General features: G+C 38.6%; 2 protein-coding genes across 20 annotated transcripts in view; both read left to right on the top strand.

Moving 5' to 3' along the window:
* PLSCR4 (phospholipid scramblase 4) overlaps positions 1 to 14,166 on the top strand; it is an 86,311-nt gene extending 72,145 nt beyond the window's left edge. For 3 of the 18 annotated variants that reach the window (XR_010132951.1, XR_010132971.1, XR_010132962.1), the window contains 3 exons: positions 5,109 to 5,226; positions 8,017 to 8,155; positions 12,141 to 14,166. The gene's annotated coding sequence lies outside the window, so the exon portion shown is untranslated. Of the gene's footprint in view, positions 1 to 656; positions 4,721 to 5,108; positions 5,397 to 8,016; positions 9,408 to 12,140 lie in introns of those variants that run through there. The other 15 variants (XR_010132956.1, XR_010132960.1, XR_010132958.1 and 12 more) reach the window with 12 other exon arrangements.
* Positions 14,167 to 16,363: 2,197 nt separating this feature from the next.
* The window catches only part of PLOD2 (procollagen-lysine,2-oxoglutarate 5-dioxygenase 2), a 90,297-nt gene continuing 88,559 nt past the window's right edge, over positions 16,364 to 18,101 (top strand). For both annotated transcript variants that reach the window (XM_019024662.4, XM_019024661.4), the window contains exon 1: positions 16,364 to 18,017. In XM_019024662.4, the coding sequence (XP_018880207.1) occupies positions 17,909 to 18,017 (109 nt within the window). In that variant the 5' untranslated portion in view covers positions 16,364 to 17,908. The remainder of the gene's footprint in view (positions 18,018 to 18,101) is intronic.

The raw sequence follows: 18,101 nt of genomic DNA, 5'->3' as shown, positions 1-18,101 counted from the left end.
ATTTCTGGAAGCGATGAGCAATGGTTGTAGTAGCAGTTTGGTTTGTGTTTGTTTATTTGTTTGTAATCTTTGCTGTTGCTGTTGCTTCTGCACCAGGAATGGTGCATTGGTGCAAGATGGCAGAGTCTGCTTTATAGGGCAGGAACTTTGTTATTTAATATATTAGAGGCTTTGGCCCTTAGGTTTATGGACAGGAGTAATTAATGACTTTGTTCCTTTCTTGGTTGGAAAGTCTTTTTCAAATTGGTAAATACTTACAACACCAATAACAACAAAAACTCAGTGGCAAGTTGTTGGCAATGGACAGAGAAACTTAGGCACACAGGAACTCTATCAAGACGAACTTAGCTGATTTAGCAGAAGTGAACAGAACTGAAATGTAAATCTGTTCAGGGTGGGATGCGAATGAGAAGTAAGCCAAATCTTGAGTTGAAAGATGGGACATAAAATTGTTTATATGGTATGATTGCAATGTTGCTTCACATGCATGTTCTTTCTTGCTTACATACACACAACATAAATCATAAATATACATATATTGCAGACACAACACTAAAAGAAACACATCAGAATGTAAAGACCAGTTACTTCTGGGGAGTTGGATTCTGAGTGATTTTGTTTTCTTTATTCTCTGTTCTCCCATTTTCCTTGCCAAGCTTCCACATTCGGTCTCTTCATATCCAGCTCTGCTACCAAAGAAACTCTGATGCTTCTCCAGCCCAAGCCAGCCAAGTCCTGAAGTATCCAAGCTAACCTCTGACTTCCTGGGCTCAGAAATGTTTTGTTGCTTCTGTTTCTTCTCCGTCCCTGGGTCCACGCTCACAGGATTAAATTGTTCTTCACATTAAACTCCACTTAATAGTTTCCTTGTCTAGCACTCAGGTAGTTTTAAAACGTGGCCAAAAATTATTTGACACTACTCCTAGCGAGAGATGGGGTCTTTGTCCCCTCCCCTTGAATATGGGTAGTCTTGTGATTGTGAATGTTTCAACCAGGTGAGTGTGGTGGGAATGACACTGTGTGGCTTATGAAGCTGGGACATGAGGGGAAGTGCAGTTTCGAGCTTGTTTCTGGAACACTCACTCTTGGAGGTCTAAGCCACCATATAAAGTCTGACTACCTTGAAGCTGTCTGCTGTGAATTAGCTCAGGCTCCCTGGAGAGACTGTGCGTAGGCACTGAGCCCAATAGTGAGTGAATGAGCCTTCAGATGATTCCAGCTCTTTCAGTTTTCTCTCAGCCTTTGAATCTTCCTGGCTGACACCACAGACAAGGAGAAGCAGGGTGAAGCTGTTTTTACTGTGCATTTTCTGAATTTCTGAGGCCAGAATCTGTGAGCTTAATAAAATGGTGGTTGTAAGTGGCACTGCCAGATTTTGGGGTGATTTGTTACACAGCAATTGTAACCAGAACAGGGAATTTGAATCCAACTTGAGCCAGACTTCTTACAAAGGACTGAAGTCAGCTATTTTCTTTCTATGGCCCAGGAGCTAAATGCAACTATTCTCCCATGCTAACATCATGCTCTTCCCAAATGTTCCATTAACTCAAGCAGCCTGAAAGAGAAACTCTGCTTCCTATCACAAATATGTCCAGGGAGCCCCTATACATAGTTAGAGATTTCTCTTAATAAGTCATATCCTTCCCTTAGTAAGTCATATCCTTCACCTGTGAAACTTCTGGATCCTGGGATTAAATGACTCAATTTGCTTTGCTTTCCACGTTCTAGAAATTGTCTCACTTCCTAAAAAGCATGAATGAAGTTGTCTTCTGGTCCAATTTGGATTTAGCTGAAGATTCTAACCTGAACGTTTTCTTCAGTCAGGACCTAAGGACACATTTACCCTGAATGTCAGATCCCAGAAGAGAGGACAAAGTAAAGGTATAGAGAACATGAATATAAATTGAAAGCACAGGAGAAAATCAGAACTAAAAGGACATTTTAAAAAACAAAGCAAAACTGTCATTCTTGGTCATTTACTGTGTGCCATTATGTTACATGTATTATGTCATCTCAACATAACAACAGTTCTAATGATGTAGATATTTTATTATACCCATGATAAATGGAGGCATGTATCTTTCCTAAGGTGGGCAGAGCTTATAGTTGTACATATTAGTCTGACACCAGATCCTGCTCTCTTAATCACTAGGCCCTACAGTCTGGAAACAATCAACTTTATTTTTATACTAATATTAAAGTGTTATTTGCCTTTTTTCACTTTCATTATCTCATGAGTATGTGGGGGAATTTTCCAATGTATATTTGGAAGCTCTGTATAACTAAGTGAGCCAATATATTGGAAACATTTGATGCACAAAGTTACAAAATCATACATGGGTAAAAGATCCATTCAAATAGCAAGATACATGAATTGATTTTAATTTTTAATATAACAGAATACCAAACAAAGATTTCACATCACAACCAACCTTTCAGAAATTGCCATTTTTCAAATTTTGGTAAGTCATCAAAGAAGACTATCCACACTTATCTGAAAAGGCTATTAAGATAATCTTGTCTTTTTTTTTTTTTGCTACATATTTGTATGAGGCTAGATTTCTTCATGTACTTCAAAAACCCCATGAGGAATTAAATGCAGAAGATATGAGTATAGCTGTGTCCTCTTAACCCAAGTATTAAAGAAATTTGCCATTCTTTTAACTAAATGTTTTGTTATAAAATATAGTTATTTTTGATATGTTATTGATGTTACCTAGTTAACATTGTTATTTTAAAATGAATAAATATTATTTAAATATCTGTTTTAACTTTGAATACAGTACTTTGAATACAGTAACTTTGAATACAGTAAATATCAATGAATATAACCCTTACAAATAAAAGGTCTTTGGGGCCTTTAATAATTTTTAGGGATGGAAAGTATTTCTGAGACCAAAATGTTTGAGAATCTCTGGCCTAGAAATTTGGTAGATGAATATGTAGGGCCAAAGAAATGAACCTATTACTTTTATTATGATAGAGTCTGTATTGTATTTAAGTGCTTCTAAATGTAAAGAGAGAGAGGTGAGTGTGTAGGAGAGAGGGCCACTGATAAGGTACAGTGTGTGAGGAAGTGAGTGGATCCAGAGCAAAATTGGAGAGACTTTCCCGGGAGAGTCAGCAATGACAATAAATGCAAGTCCATCTATGGTTGGAGCAACAGAAGTAGGAGGGGAAGTTAGTTCAAAATCTTTATACTGATGGCCTCTGCTTTTTCTGTAAAGTAAACGGTAAGAATTATTTTAAGAATGACACTGTGGGTTGGATGCTGAGGAAAGAGGTAGATAGTTGTACAAGCCATTCAATTAACAGAGAAAGCTTCCAAGGATCAGATAGCCTTACGTTGGCAAATGATCAAAAATGAATTCTTGCATTCCTGAAATGCCTCATGGAAAAAGTTAATGGTTTTCTGTTGTTATTTAATATTGTTTACTCAGATTGTACTTAGCTCTTGCAAAGAGCAAAAATTGAGAAAAAGGTTATCTTATAAAAAAGATAATAATAACAACTTGGAGTTAGGCATCTTAGGTACATCTCATTAAATTGAACAGCAAATTAAACAGTTTTTAAAATTTTATTTTAGGAAAGGTTGTTACATTCTTCTTTATGCCCACTACAGAGTAAAAACAATGTGACTATTTCTAATGTAGTATATGGCTTGCAAGTACAGAGCAAGAGTTATTTCATTTGTGAGGTTGGAAACTAATACTTGATCAAAAATCATTTGTCAAACTAACTTCCAAAGTTTCCTAAAACAGAATCGCATTGATGTAACTTTAAAAATAAATATTGGGCTTTACCCTGTTTCTGATTCAACCAAAGAAGACATAACCCTCTCAAGCAATTCGATGAAAATATCAAACAATGCTATATCAAATTAATTCATAATTCAGGTTGATAAGACATATTTTCCTGGGAGTTCACACTGTGAGGTTGGTAGAAAGCCTTGGTGTAGCTCTGGGCCTGCTATCTGTCAGGGGCCCAGGAGGTAAGAGAAGGCACTTTCTGATAAGAACTCATTGGAGAAGCAGAAGATCTCCATGCATAGCGACCTTACACAACATCTTCCTTTTTACAATTACTACATTCCTTTGAAAGAGGCTAAATGTTTTATCTCTGAAATGCACACAGTGATTACTGGCACTATGAATGATGCCAAATTGTATTAGCAGATCCTTGTGGCAACTCAGGGAAATGTAAAACCTATGCCTCATGTTCCATAGCTACCTCTTCACACTGTCATGAGACCAAGACCAAACTTTCTTCAAATGATGCACTAAAAAAGTCAATAAAGTTCCTTTTGTAGGTGGGCATATGAAAGCCTCAGCAACATTTGATATAAAGGGAACAATGTTGATTTAGATTGTCTTGATGGTGACCTTAGTATCTATGAGTACTTGATTCTCAGAGTTATGTTACTCTAGTACTGCAGATCATCCACAGATTTATTTTATAATTTGAATACAATTGGTTTCTTAGTTACGTTGAAAACTGAACTTTGTTTAATTTTTGAATGTATTTTCTCAAATTACTGCAAAGAACAAATTAATGCAAAATAAAATAGCAGATGTTTTGTGGACCTTCTCTCTTGCATTAGTGCTTAAAATCATTACAGGAAAAACACTGGATTGAGTTTAGAAAAATGAAAACTAATTTGTCTTGGTTGTAAAGATTATATGTTTTGAGAGTTTTTATTAAAACTGATATTGAATTTGAACTACTTTGATAGTTTTACCTTTCGTTTAAATTTTTTTGACTTAATGCTAAACTGAATTTATATTTAAAATAATTTAAATATACTACAAAGGTTTCAGAATATACAAATGCAGTTACAAATCATGTGCTGTCTAGAAAGCTTGCTAGGCATATTGCTTTACATGTTTACATATTGTTCATGTTTTACATGAACAATTGGAGGTTCCAGTTTGTTTATGGAAGTTTTTGAAAGGATTTAAATTATTTCATAATCAAGCTTTTAAATTTTACTTTATGCAAAATCTTATTAAAAGCAATCTTAACAGGGCTATAGTTCAATTTAAAATCTTTCTAGTTTTTATGTGTATAATACTTAATTATTTCTTTTTTGTTTTGTTTTTTTGAGACAGAGTATGGCTGTGTTGACCAGGCTAGAATGAAGTGGCACGATCTTGGCTCACTGCAACCTCCACCTTCTGGATTCAAGTGATTCTCCTGTCTCAGCCTCCCAAGTAGCTGGGATTACAGGTGCCTGCAATCACGCCCAGCTAATTTTTGTATTTTTAGTAGAGACAGGGTTTTGCCATGTTGGCCAGGCTGGTCTCGAACTCCTGACCTCAGGTGTTATTTTAATTCTATTCGCTTTATGGAAAAAAAAAAAGGATGAAATTGAGCTCTCTTTGGACCATACCCAAAAGGTAGAGTCGCCTCCAATCCATTTTTTACATGGCAGTTGGAAAGATATTTTTCAACAGCAAATCTGATTATGTTTCCCTTGCATTTCAAACTCTTCAACAACTTCCAATTGACATTCCCATAAAAGCCAACTCTCTTCCACCAAACGTTCTTCCAACTCCACCCTGCCTCTTTAGTTCCACCTCCTCTCACACACCTTGCTCACTACTGGTGAGCAATTTGTGTTTGTCTTCATGCTTTATGATTTTCAAATCCCTAGAATACTCTCTCCCTAACTCCTCCTTCATCTAGTGAGTCTTACAATTTCGGTCTTCATTTAAACATTTTCTTATGAAACCCTTCCCTGACTATGTTAACCCTCCGTACCAGCCCACATCCACACACTTTGTACTTCTTCCTTTCATCACATTTACAACACTTTTAATTATTTTTTCATCATCATTCCCTATGATAGATTGCAGGTTCCCAAAGGACTGGAAATGCTTCTGTTCCCAACACACTCTATTCCCAGTGCACATGATGTACACGGTGCCCAAAGTTCTACAGATGAATCAATACATTTTTTATTTAATAAAGCATCAAGATAGTTTCATAAAAGACATTTTCATCCAGTCCCTGAGAGCTGCATCTATTGATTTAAAGCACCTAACTTAGCACATTTTATTTCTTCAAACAGAAGCATGAATAAAGCAGAGTAGTTTAGTTGGAATCACAAGTATGTCCTTATCAGCAGATGAAACAAACACAGACTTTCTACAAAGAACCCTTAAAACATTTTCCTCCAGATCACCTCATTCCCACAGGTCAAGTTCAAATTTTATTGAGGTGTAATTATATAGATACAGTAAAATAAATATATGTTATGGAATGTTGACACCATCAAGCTCACTCTTTAGTGATTAAGTTCATTTTGATGATACAGTTTTTAAAGAATATATGTTTAATATGTTGATCATTCAGACTTTATATACAAGTTTCAAGAAGCTGAAATTTGTATGCCTTCAGATGAAAATTTCAGTAAGAAACAGAGCAGTTCTTGTTAGAAAAAGATTCATAATTTGGAGCCAGTATGTATGTTGGAATGTGAAGTTATGTGATAGGGCCACAAGCCAAATATAAAGTCTTTATAGGAAGTCTCTGCACCTCAGATCTTCTGTCTCTCCTGGCATAGACAGAAAACTATTCCTCCTTTGACTCCACCTCTTCAGTGAAATGGGGAATTATTGTCTGCAGTATGTAGAATAGAGGGAATTGACTAAGGAACTCACCTAAGATGATTATAACATAAAGTAACACACTAAAATTATGGCAGCTAAATGAATCTCTACATTCTGAGTAGTAAGACCCACATGATTATTTTAGCCCACCCTATTCAAGAACTAGAATATAACAGCCAAACTTAAAGGCCATACCTCCCCTACATTCAGGAGATCGAAGTTTTCTTCTATAGAGAAGTTGCATCAAGGCCGGGCGCAGTGGCTCATGCCTGTAATCCCAGCACTTTGGGAGGCCAAGGTGGGCAGATCACCTGAGGTCAGGAGTTCAAGACCAGCCTGGCCAACATGGTGTAACCCCCTTCTACTAAAAATACAAAAATTAGCTGGGTGTGGTGGTGCATGCTTGTAGTCCCAGCTACTAAGGAGGCTGAGACAGGAGGACTGCTTGAACCCAGGAAGCAGAGGTTGCAGTGAGCTGAGATCACGCCACTGCACTCCAGCCTGAGTGACAGAGACTCTGACTCAAAAAAAAAAAAAAAAAAAAAAAGGTAGCATCAAAAGATACTGACATTGGGAGCCTTCCCCAAACAAAATGTTTAGATGTTCTCTTCTCTCATCACCTTACAAAATGTATGCCAGTTGACAAACCCCACCTTTGCACATAGAGCTGTCATCTTTTAAACACCTTTTCTGACTAGAAAGTCAAGGATAAGTGGACCATATGAAGCAAGCTTTCACATAAATATAGTGGCCAAAACAAATGAACTGAAGAAAACAGAGCGCAGGCATGAAATTGAAGAAAACGATTAAAAAAACCACTCTATTTGAAGAATTAAAAGACAGTGTATTCATAAAACAATAATGGACTGACATTTAAAGATGAACATTCAGAAAATAAGAAACGCCTTCTAAAATTTAAATTATGAAATAAAAATTTGAAAGAGGCAAATACATTTAAATAATACTCTAAATAGAATAAAAAGGCAAATAAATGAAAAATCAGAGAAGGTAAGGAAATTAGAGGATCAATATAGGAGAGAGAATAGAGAAAATGGAGTGGAAAATTTTTCAAAAAATGGTTCACTGAATACACAAAACAATGAATGACAGAAGATTTACCCCAAAATGCATCATTATGTCACTGTGAATTTTAGAACACTGTGAATACAAAAGATTATAGAGGGAGGGAGGGAGACAGAGAGAGAGAGAAGAGATACAGGTTGTAAACACAAGCTTGACCAGAAGTCATTGTAACAATGAAACAATCTGAAATACTGAAGGAAAGTGAAAACCAATCTAAAGTTCTATATTCGCTGAAACTAGCATTTAACTTATAGAGTGGAATGAGTAGATTTTTAGGCATGAAAAGTTTCAAAACATTTACATTTCATGAACTTTTTCTCAGAAAGTTACTGGAGGATGTGTTCCACCAAAACAATGGAATGAATCACAGGAATGAGGATCCAATAAAGGAGAGAAGTTAAGGGATTCCAATGATTACAATGATGAGAAATCCCATGGGAATTTCAGCTCCATCAATCCAGGTAGGAGAAGGATGAAGGTTTCCTCTAGGAGAGTCATCTCTAAGAAAAAAGACAAAGAAATTCCTGGATGTGACTGACCACATTGGTTGAAGTTTTACAGCTCATCCCAAAGAATTAAAATGTAGTGATGGCACATAGAAAACTAAGCAACTGAATAAAGAATTTAATGATAGTTTATTACACAGTAAATAAATTTAAAAGGCAATTATTAATTCCAGGAAAAGCAGAAAACATACAAGAAAGGAAATTGAATTATGGTAGATTACTTAGCTTAACAATAAATATTATTTATACAACCACAATGATGCAAACACTAAATATTAATCTAAAATTGTGACACACATGCAGAGGATTGGCGATGGTATGTTTGTGAGTGCGAATGTGTGTATGTATGTGTGTGTGTGTGTGTGTGTGCGTGTGTGTGTGAGGGGGAGAGAGAGACAGAGAGAGAGAGATAGAGAAACAGAAAGAGACAGAGAGAGAAGAGAGACTTCTACCAATCTACCATCTTCCTTGGTAGGCAGTCAACTAATAATAGGTAATGGACTATGTTGGTTACCCAACCATTCATAATTCTTGCTCATGGGGCCTAAATTTTGTTTAAGTTTCCAAATCAAACTGTCTCCTGTGTGATTCAGAGAGAGCTGACATCATCTACAGCTCTAGGGATAGATATGAAGCTAAACATGAATGGCAATCATTTTCCTCTGGCACGATTGGCCACATGACCTAATTCTGGCCAGTGACACAAGGGGATGTCTTCTAGGCAGTTTCTGGGTAAAGACAGAAATAACAGCACTTCTTTTTCTTTTTCTGGGTAACTTCCTGTCAACATAATGCCCAGGACTTCTGCAAACATGTTGTTACCAGTACAAGAACCATAGGAGGGCAGGCCAATAACATCAGAGAGAAAGAGAGGCAGAGACCTAATAGACTGTGCCTGGGGACTTCCCTGTCTCTGGACAACTTCATATGTGCAATAATAAGTTTTATTTAATTTCAGCCAAATCAAGAGGCTAAGAAACAGCCCAGGGTTTCATAGATGATAAGTGGCAAAATCAGGATTGGAACCCAGATTGGCCTGAGTCAAAGACTTGAGGTCAACATAATTTCATACTGTCATTGTTGAGCAGTCTTTAAAGCATCCTCTTAAAAATGGAAATCAAATTTGTGATAGAGAAAGAAATTAGTGCGTGTGAAAGTGAGGGGATGTGCCCTATTGTCAACAATAAAGACTACAAATAAACTCTAATAACTTACCTTCTATTGATTTATTCTCACAATAAAAGTGGCATTTTTGGTTTTAGGTGGCTGCAATATCAAAATTGATTAGTTTCTTGACTATGAAATAATTATGTAACTTTAATTACTTAATTATAGACCATTGTCAAATACACCTTAGCAATATCAACAACAAATGACAACAAACTATTACCTTAAAAAGATAATTCAAATTATTATTTTATCTGGGACACTGTAATATATTCAAAATAATCCTGTTTCCCAAATTCAGAAAATTTATTTTTCCTTAATACGTTTTAATTTTGATATATTACAGACTAAATCAAGTTATAACAATTTATTATTTAGCAGAGTGATTTGCTTTTGTATGTAGGTATTCAAAGAGAAAGCAGGATCTAATTCATTTTGAAAGCCGAAAGACAAAGAGCAGTGTCTGGAATGTGGTCCCTGCACTAAAACTATTTGTTGAATGAAAAACTGCATCTACTTTAAGAAAATCATGAGTGGAATAAAGATAAAATGAGATTTTTTACTTTTGGGATTGATTTTGGCCAAATTTGCTGTGTGGCTACTAATCGTATCATTTATTTATTTTGATTTAGGCAATAAATTATAATTATTGAAAAACTGAAGAATTCAAAGAAGGCATTAAAGTAGTTGATTTGATAATATTTCTCATTTCTTGAAATTTAAAATGTTTAAGGAAAAAATTTTTATTTAATAACTTGTTCAAATAAGTATTTGTCTTTTATTATAGCTAAAATCTTTTTTGGTAAATACTGATAATCCTTTGCACTTACATAATGTTTTTAGGATAAAATTGGTGTCAATAGTCTCTGAATTCCAATTTTTAAGAACCATATTAACAGCTGGAAAAAAAAAAAAGAGGGCCTGCAGACATTAACAAAGTAACACTGCAACAGTAATTAAGAAAAATACTGTGGTTGAAGTAAAAGATAAATTAGAGGGCAGTAACCAAATGGTTACCTTTCAATATCAGAGTGGCGTGATGTAATGTTAGAGAACTTTGCAAAATAAGATGTCTGCAGGGAGTTCACCGACCATTTCACATGCATTCAGCAAATGGGCTGCATGATCATTATAGTGATCTTCAAAAAGGATGAAGTGGCTCTGTGCATTGTGATCTGTGCCTATAATACAGAAAATTATACCTGATGTAAACCATCCCTTTTAGAAATGTGTAATGAAAAAATACTCTTAAAGAAGACAACACTTATAATTCTAAGGTGCTGCAGTGAGACTGGGCATGGTGTGGCACACTGGCCAATGCCATGCTTTTCTCTATTGGTATATGCTTTAAAGTAAATTCTCCTTTCAGTTCTATTGCAAAAATGTTTCCTTTTTTGGAAAAAAAAAGCCACATAATGCATTACCCAGATTTTAAGAATGGCAGATTAGGAATACCATTTGTACTTGTATGCCATATTTCTGAAGGATATCCACTTCCCTAAGACCAAAGTTTTATAATTTTCTATGATTTTATCCTCTCTGTTCTTTATATAACATCTAATATTAGAGTTATTTACATCTTTAACAAAATAACATCTAATATTAGAGTGTTAACAACTGTTTCTATTACATAATAGATCTCAATATTTTCTTAGGTACACTATACTTCATTTCAAGATAGCATCTTTAGAGATCTCACCAAGTAGAATTATAATACAATTATTCAACTGAAAGTTTCTGGTTGAATCAAACACTTGTAATCAATGTATGTTAATCTCATGTCTGTCATAAAAAGCCTTGCCAGAATAGGGATGATCAGAACCAGCAGACTAAGAGCCATGGGAAAGACAGGTAAAGAAATACCTAATAGCAGATGGTAAGACAATGCAGGCAGGAGGCCTTGAGGAGGTTCAGAGATTCAATTAAGTGACAGAACTCCATTTTCTGGAAAACTTAGAAGAAGATCAGGAAAGATCTCAGTCTGAGATGAATTAGGCAATCAGACAGGGATCCAAAATAGTGACTAAAATACTTGAACCAAGGTATATAAGGGCATGCTTAATCATAGAGGAATAAAGTAACAATATCATTATCAGAAATTGAGTATAGCATACAATCAGAACTGACTTAGAAAGATTCAATTGCAGGCTGAGCCCAAGAATTATTGATCATAGACTCCTTGTATTCTCAATTCTTATGGAAAGGGTTGGTTTTAGATTCTAGGGGTAGGACAAGAAGCCAGTCAAAATTTATGGGGGTCTAAAACATTAGAGATCTTTTTAAAAAAGATTATGTGAGTTACAAGTATAAAATAAAATAAAGAAGTGAGTACTTATTTAGAATAAGAAAAGAAAGCCCAATAATTTAGAGAATCCTTGGAGCTCAGGGCCCTTTTTTCTAAGATTTCCCCAGGCAGTTTCCAAGAAGTGTTTTCTTAGTGAGTGTTCCTGATTACAGCCTGGCTTCCCTTCCAGCCTAGCATATCGTACAACTCCCAGACACTCCTAGCACTTACAGGGGCCTTTGCAAGTGAGGGGCATTGACATTTAAGCTTCAATAGTTTCAGGGTAAATCTGCCTCTGGGCAGAGCAGATGTCAGAGAAAGGAGCTAAATGGTCCCGAGAAGCAGGAGAATGAGAGATTATAAGGGCAGAGAGTCAGTTAAAAAAAAAAAAAAATCATTATAAACTACTGTTGAACAAGAAAATGTTGACTATACACGGTGATTGATCATAATTAATGCTAATCTGGTGTTACCTATGCCAACACGCAGGTCATCGTGTGGAACTTTGGTCAAACATATTTGGAAGACTGAATGTGAATGCCACAATGATTGCTGACCCTGAAGGATGATTCATGGCCTAGACAGTTCTGCCCAATCATTTTGACTAGTCACAAACATCTGCTAGAATCATCTTCAAAATACTTGTGTTTGCTGGCATTCTTTCCTATCCTGGCATGCTCTTCTTACTTTGAACTTGGCTGAGCTTAGTTTTACATCTGACATCATTTTGCTAGGTACAAGGGTTTCACAACTCATATCCACAGAAAGAAGATTCCAGATAAGCACACTAAGATGACTAAAATGTAGAATTAGTGTTATTTAAAAAATATACTTTAAAGTGTCCTTATCTTCTCTTGAAGACAAATAAGAAATGAAAGAAATAAAACACCTCAGAAAGTAAACCATGCTCATTTTCCCTGTGATAAATTACTGTTTTTGTTGCACGAGGAAACCTGTTTTACTTTTGTGTTAAGCAGGTCATTTATTGTTTAAGTCTAGCTCCTAGGAAATTCTTCCCTTTACTATTTTTGTTTGGTTCTTTTTATTTTTAACTTCTTAAAATGTAGTTGGTCTCATATAGGCTTTGTTTGAAAGGACGTTCAGCCTTGAAAAAGTCACCTGGTAAATCATTCCTGTCAAATTACAGCTTAAAGAATTAAAAGGGAAAACTGCTGGGGCCCACGGACTATACTGCAAACCTCTCATATATAAAGGGGAGCTTCAGATTTGTGGCAACTTGATCATCCTAAAATTAGAGAGGTCATCCCCTGACATCTGCAGCAGAGACCTGATTTAGAATGAAGAGTCACAGCACAAAAGTTCTGCTTCATGGTGTTCTCTAAGCCCTCATCTCCAGTTTATATCTTATATTCACTGTAGTTTCTACTCCCATCTAAGTTCTGATCTTAAACTTGTGTTTCCCAATGCTATAATCAATGACCTCTCTGAGGCTTCCTCCTATTCCCCAGTGTCTCTTCTGTAATACTTTTCCTATTTATCTGACTTTAACAGTCTCCTTTGCTGATTTCTTTTTTTCCTCTTTCCTCAAAAGGGTCCGCCTTCTCTGAGTTTCAGCTCTTGGATGTCTGGTGGTTTTTCTTTGTCCTCTAATTCATTTAACATCCCCCTTCCTCTGTACCTCCAGGGTTATTACGCGAATTCCCAAAGCTTTACTTCTTATTCACTCCACAAATATTCATTGAATAAATATTCGTTGACTCCTTTTTCTCTCTTATGTCCACATTCAGACATCAAATTTTGTTGACTCTACATTCAAATCTATCTGGAAATTGACCTTCATTTACTGCTACTGACTTGCTTAAAGCCTCCGTCATCTCTCTCCTGGACCACTGCATTAGCTTTCAAGTTGGTCTACAGGTCTACAGACTTTCTGTTTTATTTCTCCACTCACTCTCCCTTATCTTCCTCTAATGTGGCAGCTGTGGACTCTGTGATCCTTTTTAAATCCTACTTCAGATCATGTCACTGCTCTGCTTAGAACCATCCAAATGGCTTTTCAATTCATCCAGGGTAAAGGACAAAGCTGTTACTAGGTTCTACCCTTATCACACTGACTGTTTATCTGCTTGCCTCCACCCTGCTTGTTACCTTCTCAGGCTTCATCTCCTACTATTCTTATGCACAGTCACTGAACATTCAATTGCCCTCTTGCTTCCTCACAACACTCCAGGTATTTCTGGTCTCACAGTCCTTGCACTTCCTGTTTCTTCTGCCTGGAACACAGGTCCCCTGTACATCCTGGCCCCCTCTTTTTCTCACCACTTTCAGATCTTTGCTCAAGAATCGTCTTCTCGGTGGGGCTTTCCCAGGATCCCTTACTAAGGTTTTGGTATACCTCCCCTCCTTATTGGTCCTTCCCAGTTACCTTTCCTGATTTACTTTCTACCACTTATTACCTTATATGTTTATCTCTGTTTCACCTGAAACTAAAGCACAGTAGATTTTTGTTTTTTCTGTCACTAATAAATTTGTTTTTACCAATATCTATCTAGAACAATGCCTGAGATATAGTAGTCATGGAATATTTTTTGAATGAATCAATGAATAAACAAATGTGCTACTATGGTACTTACTCTTCGATGATGAAAAATAATTGAATCCTGACCTTAACAGATACACTGTCTAATAATAATTCTAAGAAAAGACCCTGTCACAAATGAGAGAGGTTTGCTTCAGAAGTTAGAAATCATGGAACAGGGACATCTAAACCCATCCTGAGGTAGGGTAAGGTACCCCAGTTGGGCTTCCTGTAGGAGGTGGCACTTGAGCTTGACAGACGTTAGCCCAATGAAGGAAGGAGGACAGGTTTTGTCATCCTTTTTTTTTAGATATAGGGATAACATGAACAAAGGTATGGTTGCTGAGCAAATGCTGCTTCTCTCATTTCTCCTCAAATTTCCTTACCATTTCTGAGCATGTCACCCTGACTTCTTATGATCAAGAGTTACATCATCAGAGTGGCTGCTACCATAGCAGGTTGGGAATGCCTGGGAATTAATGAGTGTCCCTCAGCCCTTAAGTCAATGACTGATAGGTGTTGGGAATATATATCCCAGTTCTCTGACCCATTGACCAGGATATTTTTGAGTGATATATAGTACATCAATTTTGTGGGATTAAGCTCCCATTACCCACTGTGGTTGATTTAATTGGATATTTTCCCTTTCCTGTGTCATTTTAGCTTCATCTATCTGGTTTTCTCAAAACTCTCCACAAACCGCTAGTCACTGAATTTGGGCTCATGCTTGGGCTTCAGAGGAACCCAAATGATTCCTACCTAAACTTTAGAGAATTAAAGTGACAAAGTATTTGGTCTGCTTTAGGAGATAATAAAGCAAACTACGTTGGTTGGGTTTAGTTTGGCATGAAGGAATCTGAATACTAGGTTAGGGAATGTGGATTGTTTCCAAATCTGTTATGAAATCTGTTTGGGGATGAGGCAATCAAAAGGATATCTGAGTATGATTAATCTAGTTGTGGTATATAGTGGTATTACACTGGTGGTAGGGAAAGTCTACGGGAAATGGCATAGGATACACTCAAGAGTGCATTAGTGAGGTAGTAGTGAGAATGGAAAGGAATAGATGAAGAGAGAACATGAAGGGAAAAAATGACAAGATTTGGAGTCCAGCTCTGTGAGTTGGCAGGTGTGGGGGATGGAAAGAGAGAAGTAAAAATGTCTGAGGCCATATGAGTTAGAGAGCAGTAGTATCAACAGAGATGAGGGAGCTGAGTGGGATCTGGATTTGATGAGTTAAAAGACATATCGGGCCGGGCTTGGTGACTCACACCTGTAATCCCAACACTTTGGGAGGCCGAGGCGGGCGGATCACGAGGTCAGGAGATCGAGACCATCCTGGCTAACATGGTGAAACCCCGTTTCTACTAAAAATACAAAAAAAAAAAAAAATTAGCCAGGCCTGGTGGCGAGCGCCTGTAGTCCCAGCTACTCAGGAGGCTGAGGCAGGAGAATGGTGTGAACCCGGGAGGCAGAGGGAGCTTGCAGTGAGGGGATATCGCACCACCGCACTCCAGCCTAGGCAACAGAGCGAGACTGTCTCAAAAAAAAAAAAGACATATCGAGTTTTTGCCAATGGAACATCCAAGTAGAAATGTTCAGCAGATGGCTGGAAATGTAAGAAAGCAGGAAGGATTTGGTTTGAGAATTGGGGCTCTTTCAGACTGTTAGAAATGTCTAGGTATTTGAAAATCCCAACACTTGCTTTATACGAGTCTCACAGCACAGACGTTGTGACTCTTAACAGAGAAGGAAGAATGTCAATATAACCTGAAATTATTAGTGGACTTTTGGAGTTTAAACACACACACACACCTGTGATGCAGAGAAGCCGTTAAGCATTCATGAGGGGAACGGGGGTTTGGGAGGGCAGGAAGCCAGGTTGTAGCTCTCCAAGTTCTTAAAGATACTGGAGAACCAAGGAAGCAAGAAGTCAGATTCAAGGAGTTTGGCAATTGCAGGTTTGGCTTTCTGGAGACAGATCTGGCCAAAACACCAGCCATTCCTAGTAGAGTCCTTGGACTCAGAGGACTGATGCTGTTTGCTTTGTGCCTAGTTTTATGAAGCTGTACTTGCCACACATGAAAGGCTGTTATTAAGGAATCCATCTTTTAGCTTTTTTTTCCCCTTCAGACTAAATAAACCTTATTTCATTCTTCTCACAGGTCATAGTTTCCACTTCTTTAATTATTTGTTACTCTTCTCAGAACTTTCTCCAGTTTTCCTCTTCTTTTAAAAAACTGAGACAAAACCTTCAAAACAGAGTAATAACTGGCTTAGTTCTGGGCACAGGAAATGATTCTTTCTAAAATGTCACATCCCAGGCAAGATTTCTTTGCAGGGTTTTCCACCTGTTTTTAATACTATCAAGATAAGATGAAAGCATTAAGTTCATGTTATCTTGATATGTTAATTTTAGACAAAACGTGATCATAATGGAACACATTTTTCCATAATTTTCTGTCTTAATTTCAAAGGCCCAGATTTATAACGGGTGTTGTCTCGATTCTGTTTTTTTCTAATTTCATGAAAATTTAGGCAGGAGATTCCAGAATGGTAGCAGTTTGGTTCTCTTTCTCCTATAAAATAGCTTATGTCATTAAATGTATGAGGCAAAACTGTCAAGCTTTTTTCTTAATTGTGCTTTTGCTCCCACTCATTCCAACAAGTTAAACCCTTGGCTAGTTAAAATGTGAGAACAGAAAAAAGGGAATTTTCTTAGACAACAGTCAAAAGTGGAAGCAGTGGGGGCCAAGGCTCAGAGATCTCGACCTCTCCGACCACGTCTTTGGGAGTAATTTTCCATGCGGACTGGAGCACGATCTTGTAAGGACAGCCCCGGCATTACACACGTTGGGCTCCGATTCCGCAGGATTTACAAGCCTCATTACTGGAAAGAGTCTAAGGCTCTCTTGGCACAAGCGGCGGAGCAAGAAATGTTCACTGGACAATAAAACTTTCGGTTTACGGAGTAAAATAAAAGCACGGCCTTCCTTTTACAGGGTGATGAACCTGCCCCTGAATTAATGAGGGGCGATCCATTTCCATGGCTTAAGAGTCTGGCGAGGTCCCAGTCAGCCAAGATTGCCGCAGATTTGCAGTCACTTCAGACTGGGTGGAGTATCCAAGTCCATAGAAGAGCAAATTCTCACCCTTCGAGGCTGCTGTGGAAGCTACCGGGGCTGGGACAGCAGAGAGGAACCCAGACGGGAACACCGCCCTCCCGCCAGACTCCCGGCGGCTCCTCCTCCCTCTCCCAAACCCACTCCCAAAGCTAAGTGCAGGCTTCCCCGTTCCAGCCAGAAGCGCTGCGTGAGCCTCCACACGTAGCCGCAGGCAGCTCCTTAAATAGCGTCCGCGCTGAGCAAACAGTCCAGACGTGGGGCCCAGGAGGGCGAGCTGAGGCGACCGCACCGGGCGCGCAGCGGCGGCGGGTCAGCGGGCGGCCAATAGCCAGGGCGCGGCCCGCCCCGTCGCCTCCCCTCGGGGAGCCTATAAGGCCTCCGCAGCGCCCCGGGCGCCTGCTGCTCCGTGCCTCCACCGACGACCTCACTCTGCTGCGTTACGCGCCGCTCCGGCTGCCGGCCGCGCGCCTTGCCAGCCCGCTCCCGCCCGCAATCGGCGGCCCAGGGCGGACCCGGGTCTCTGCGTTCTCGCGAGAAGCGCGGCGCTGCGGGGCCGTGGGCGCCTGAGCCCGCGCGGCCCTCGAGGGCCGAATATGGGGGGATGCACGGTGAAGCCTCAGCTGCTGCTCCTGGCGCTCGTCCTCCACCCCTGGAATCCCTGTCTGGGTGCGGACTCGGAGAAGCCCTCGAGCATCCCCACAGGTGAGCACCCCGCGGTCCGCCGCTGTCCCGCGAGGCTCGGCCGGCGGGGGGGCAGTTCATTCATCCACCAGCCCTTCCGCGGGG

This window comes from Gorilla gorilla, chromosome 2 (assembly GCF_029281585.2).
Source record: "Gorilla gorilla gorilla isolate KB3781 chromosome 2, NHGRI_mGorGor1-v2.1_pri, whole genome shotgun sequence".
Taxonomy (NCBI): Eukaryota; Metazoa; Chordata; class Mammalia; order Primates; family Hominidae; genus Gorilla; species Gorilla gorilla.
The sequence above is the reverse complement of the archived record's forward strand: the minus strand, read 5'-3'. Positions and strand labels throughout refer to the sequence as shown.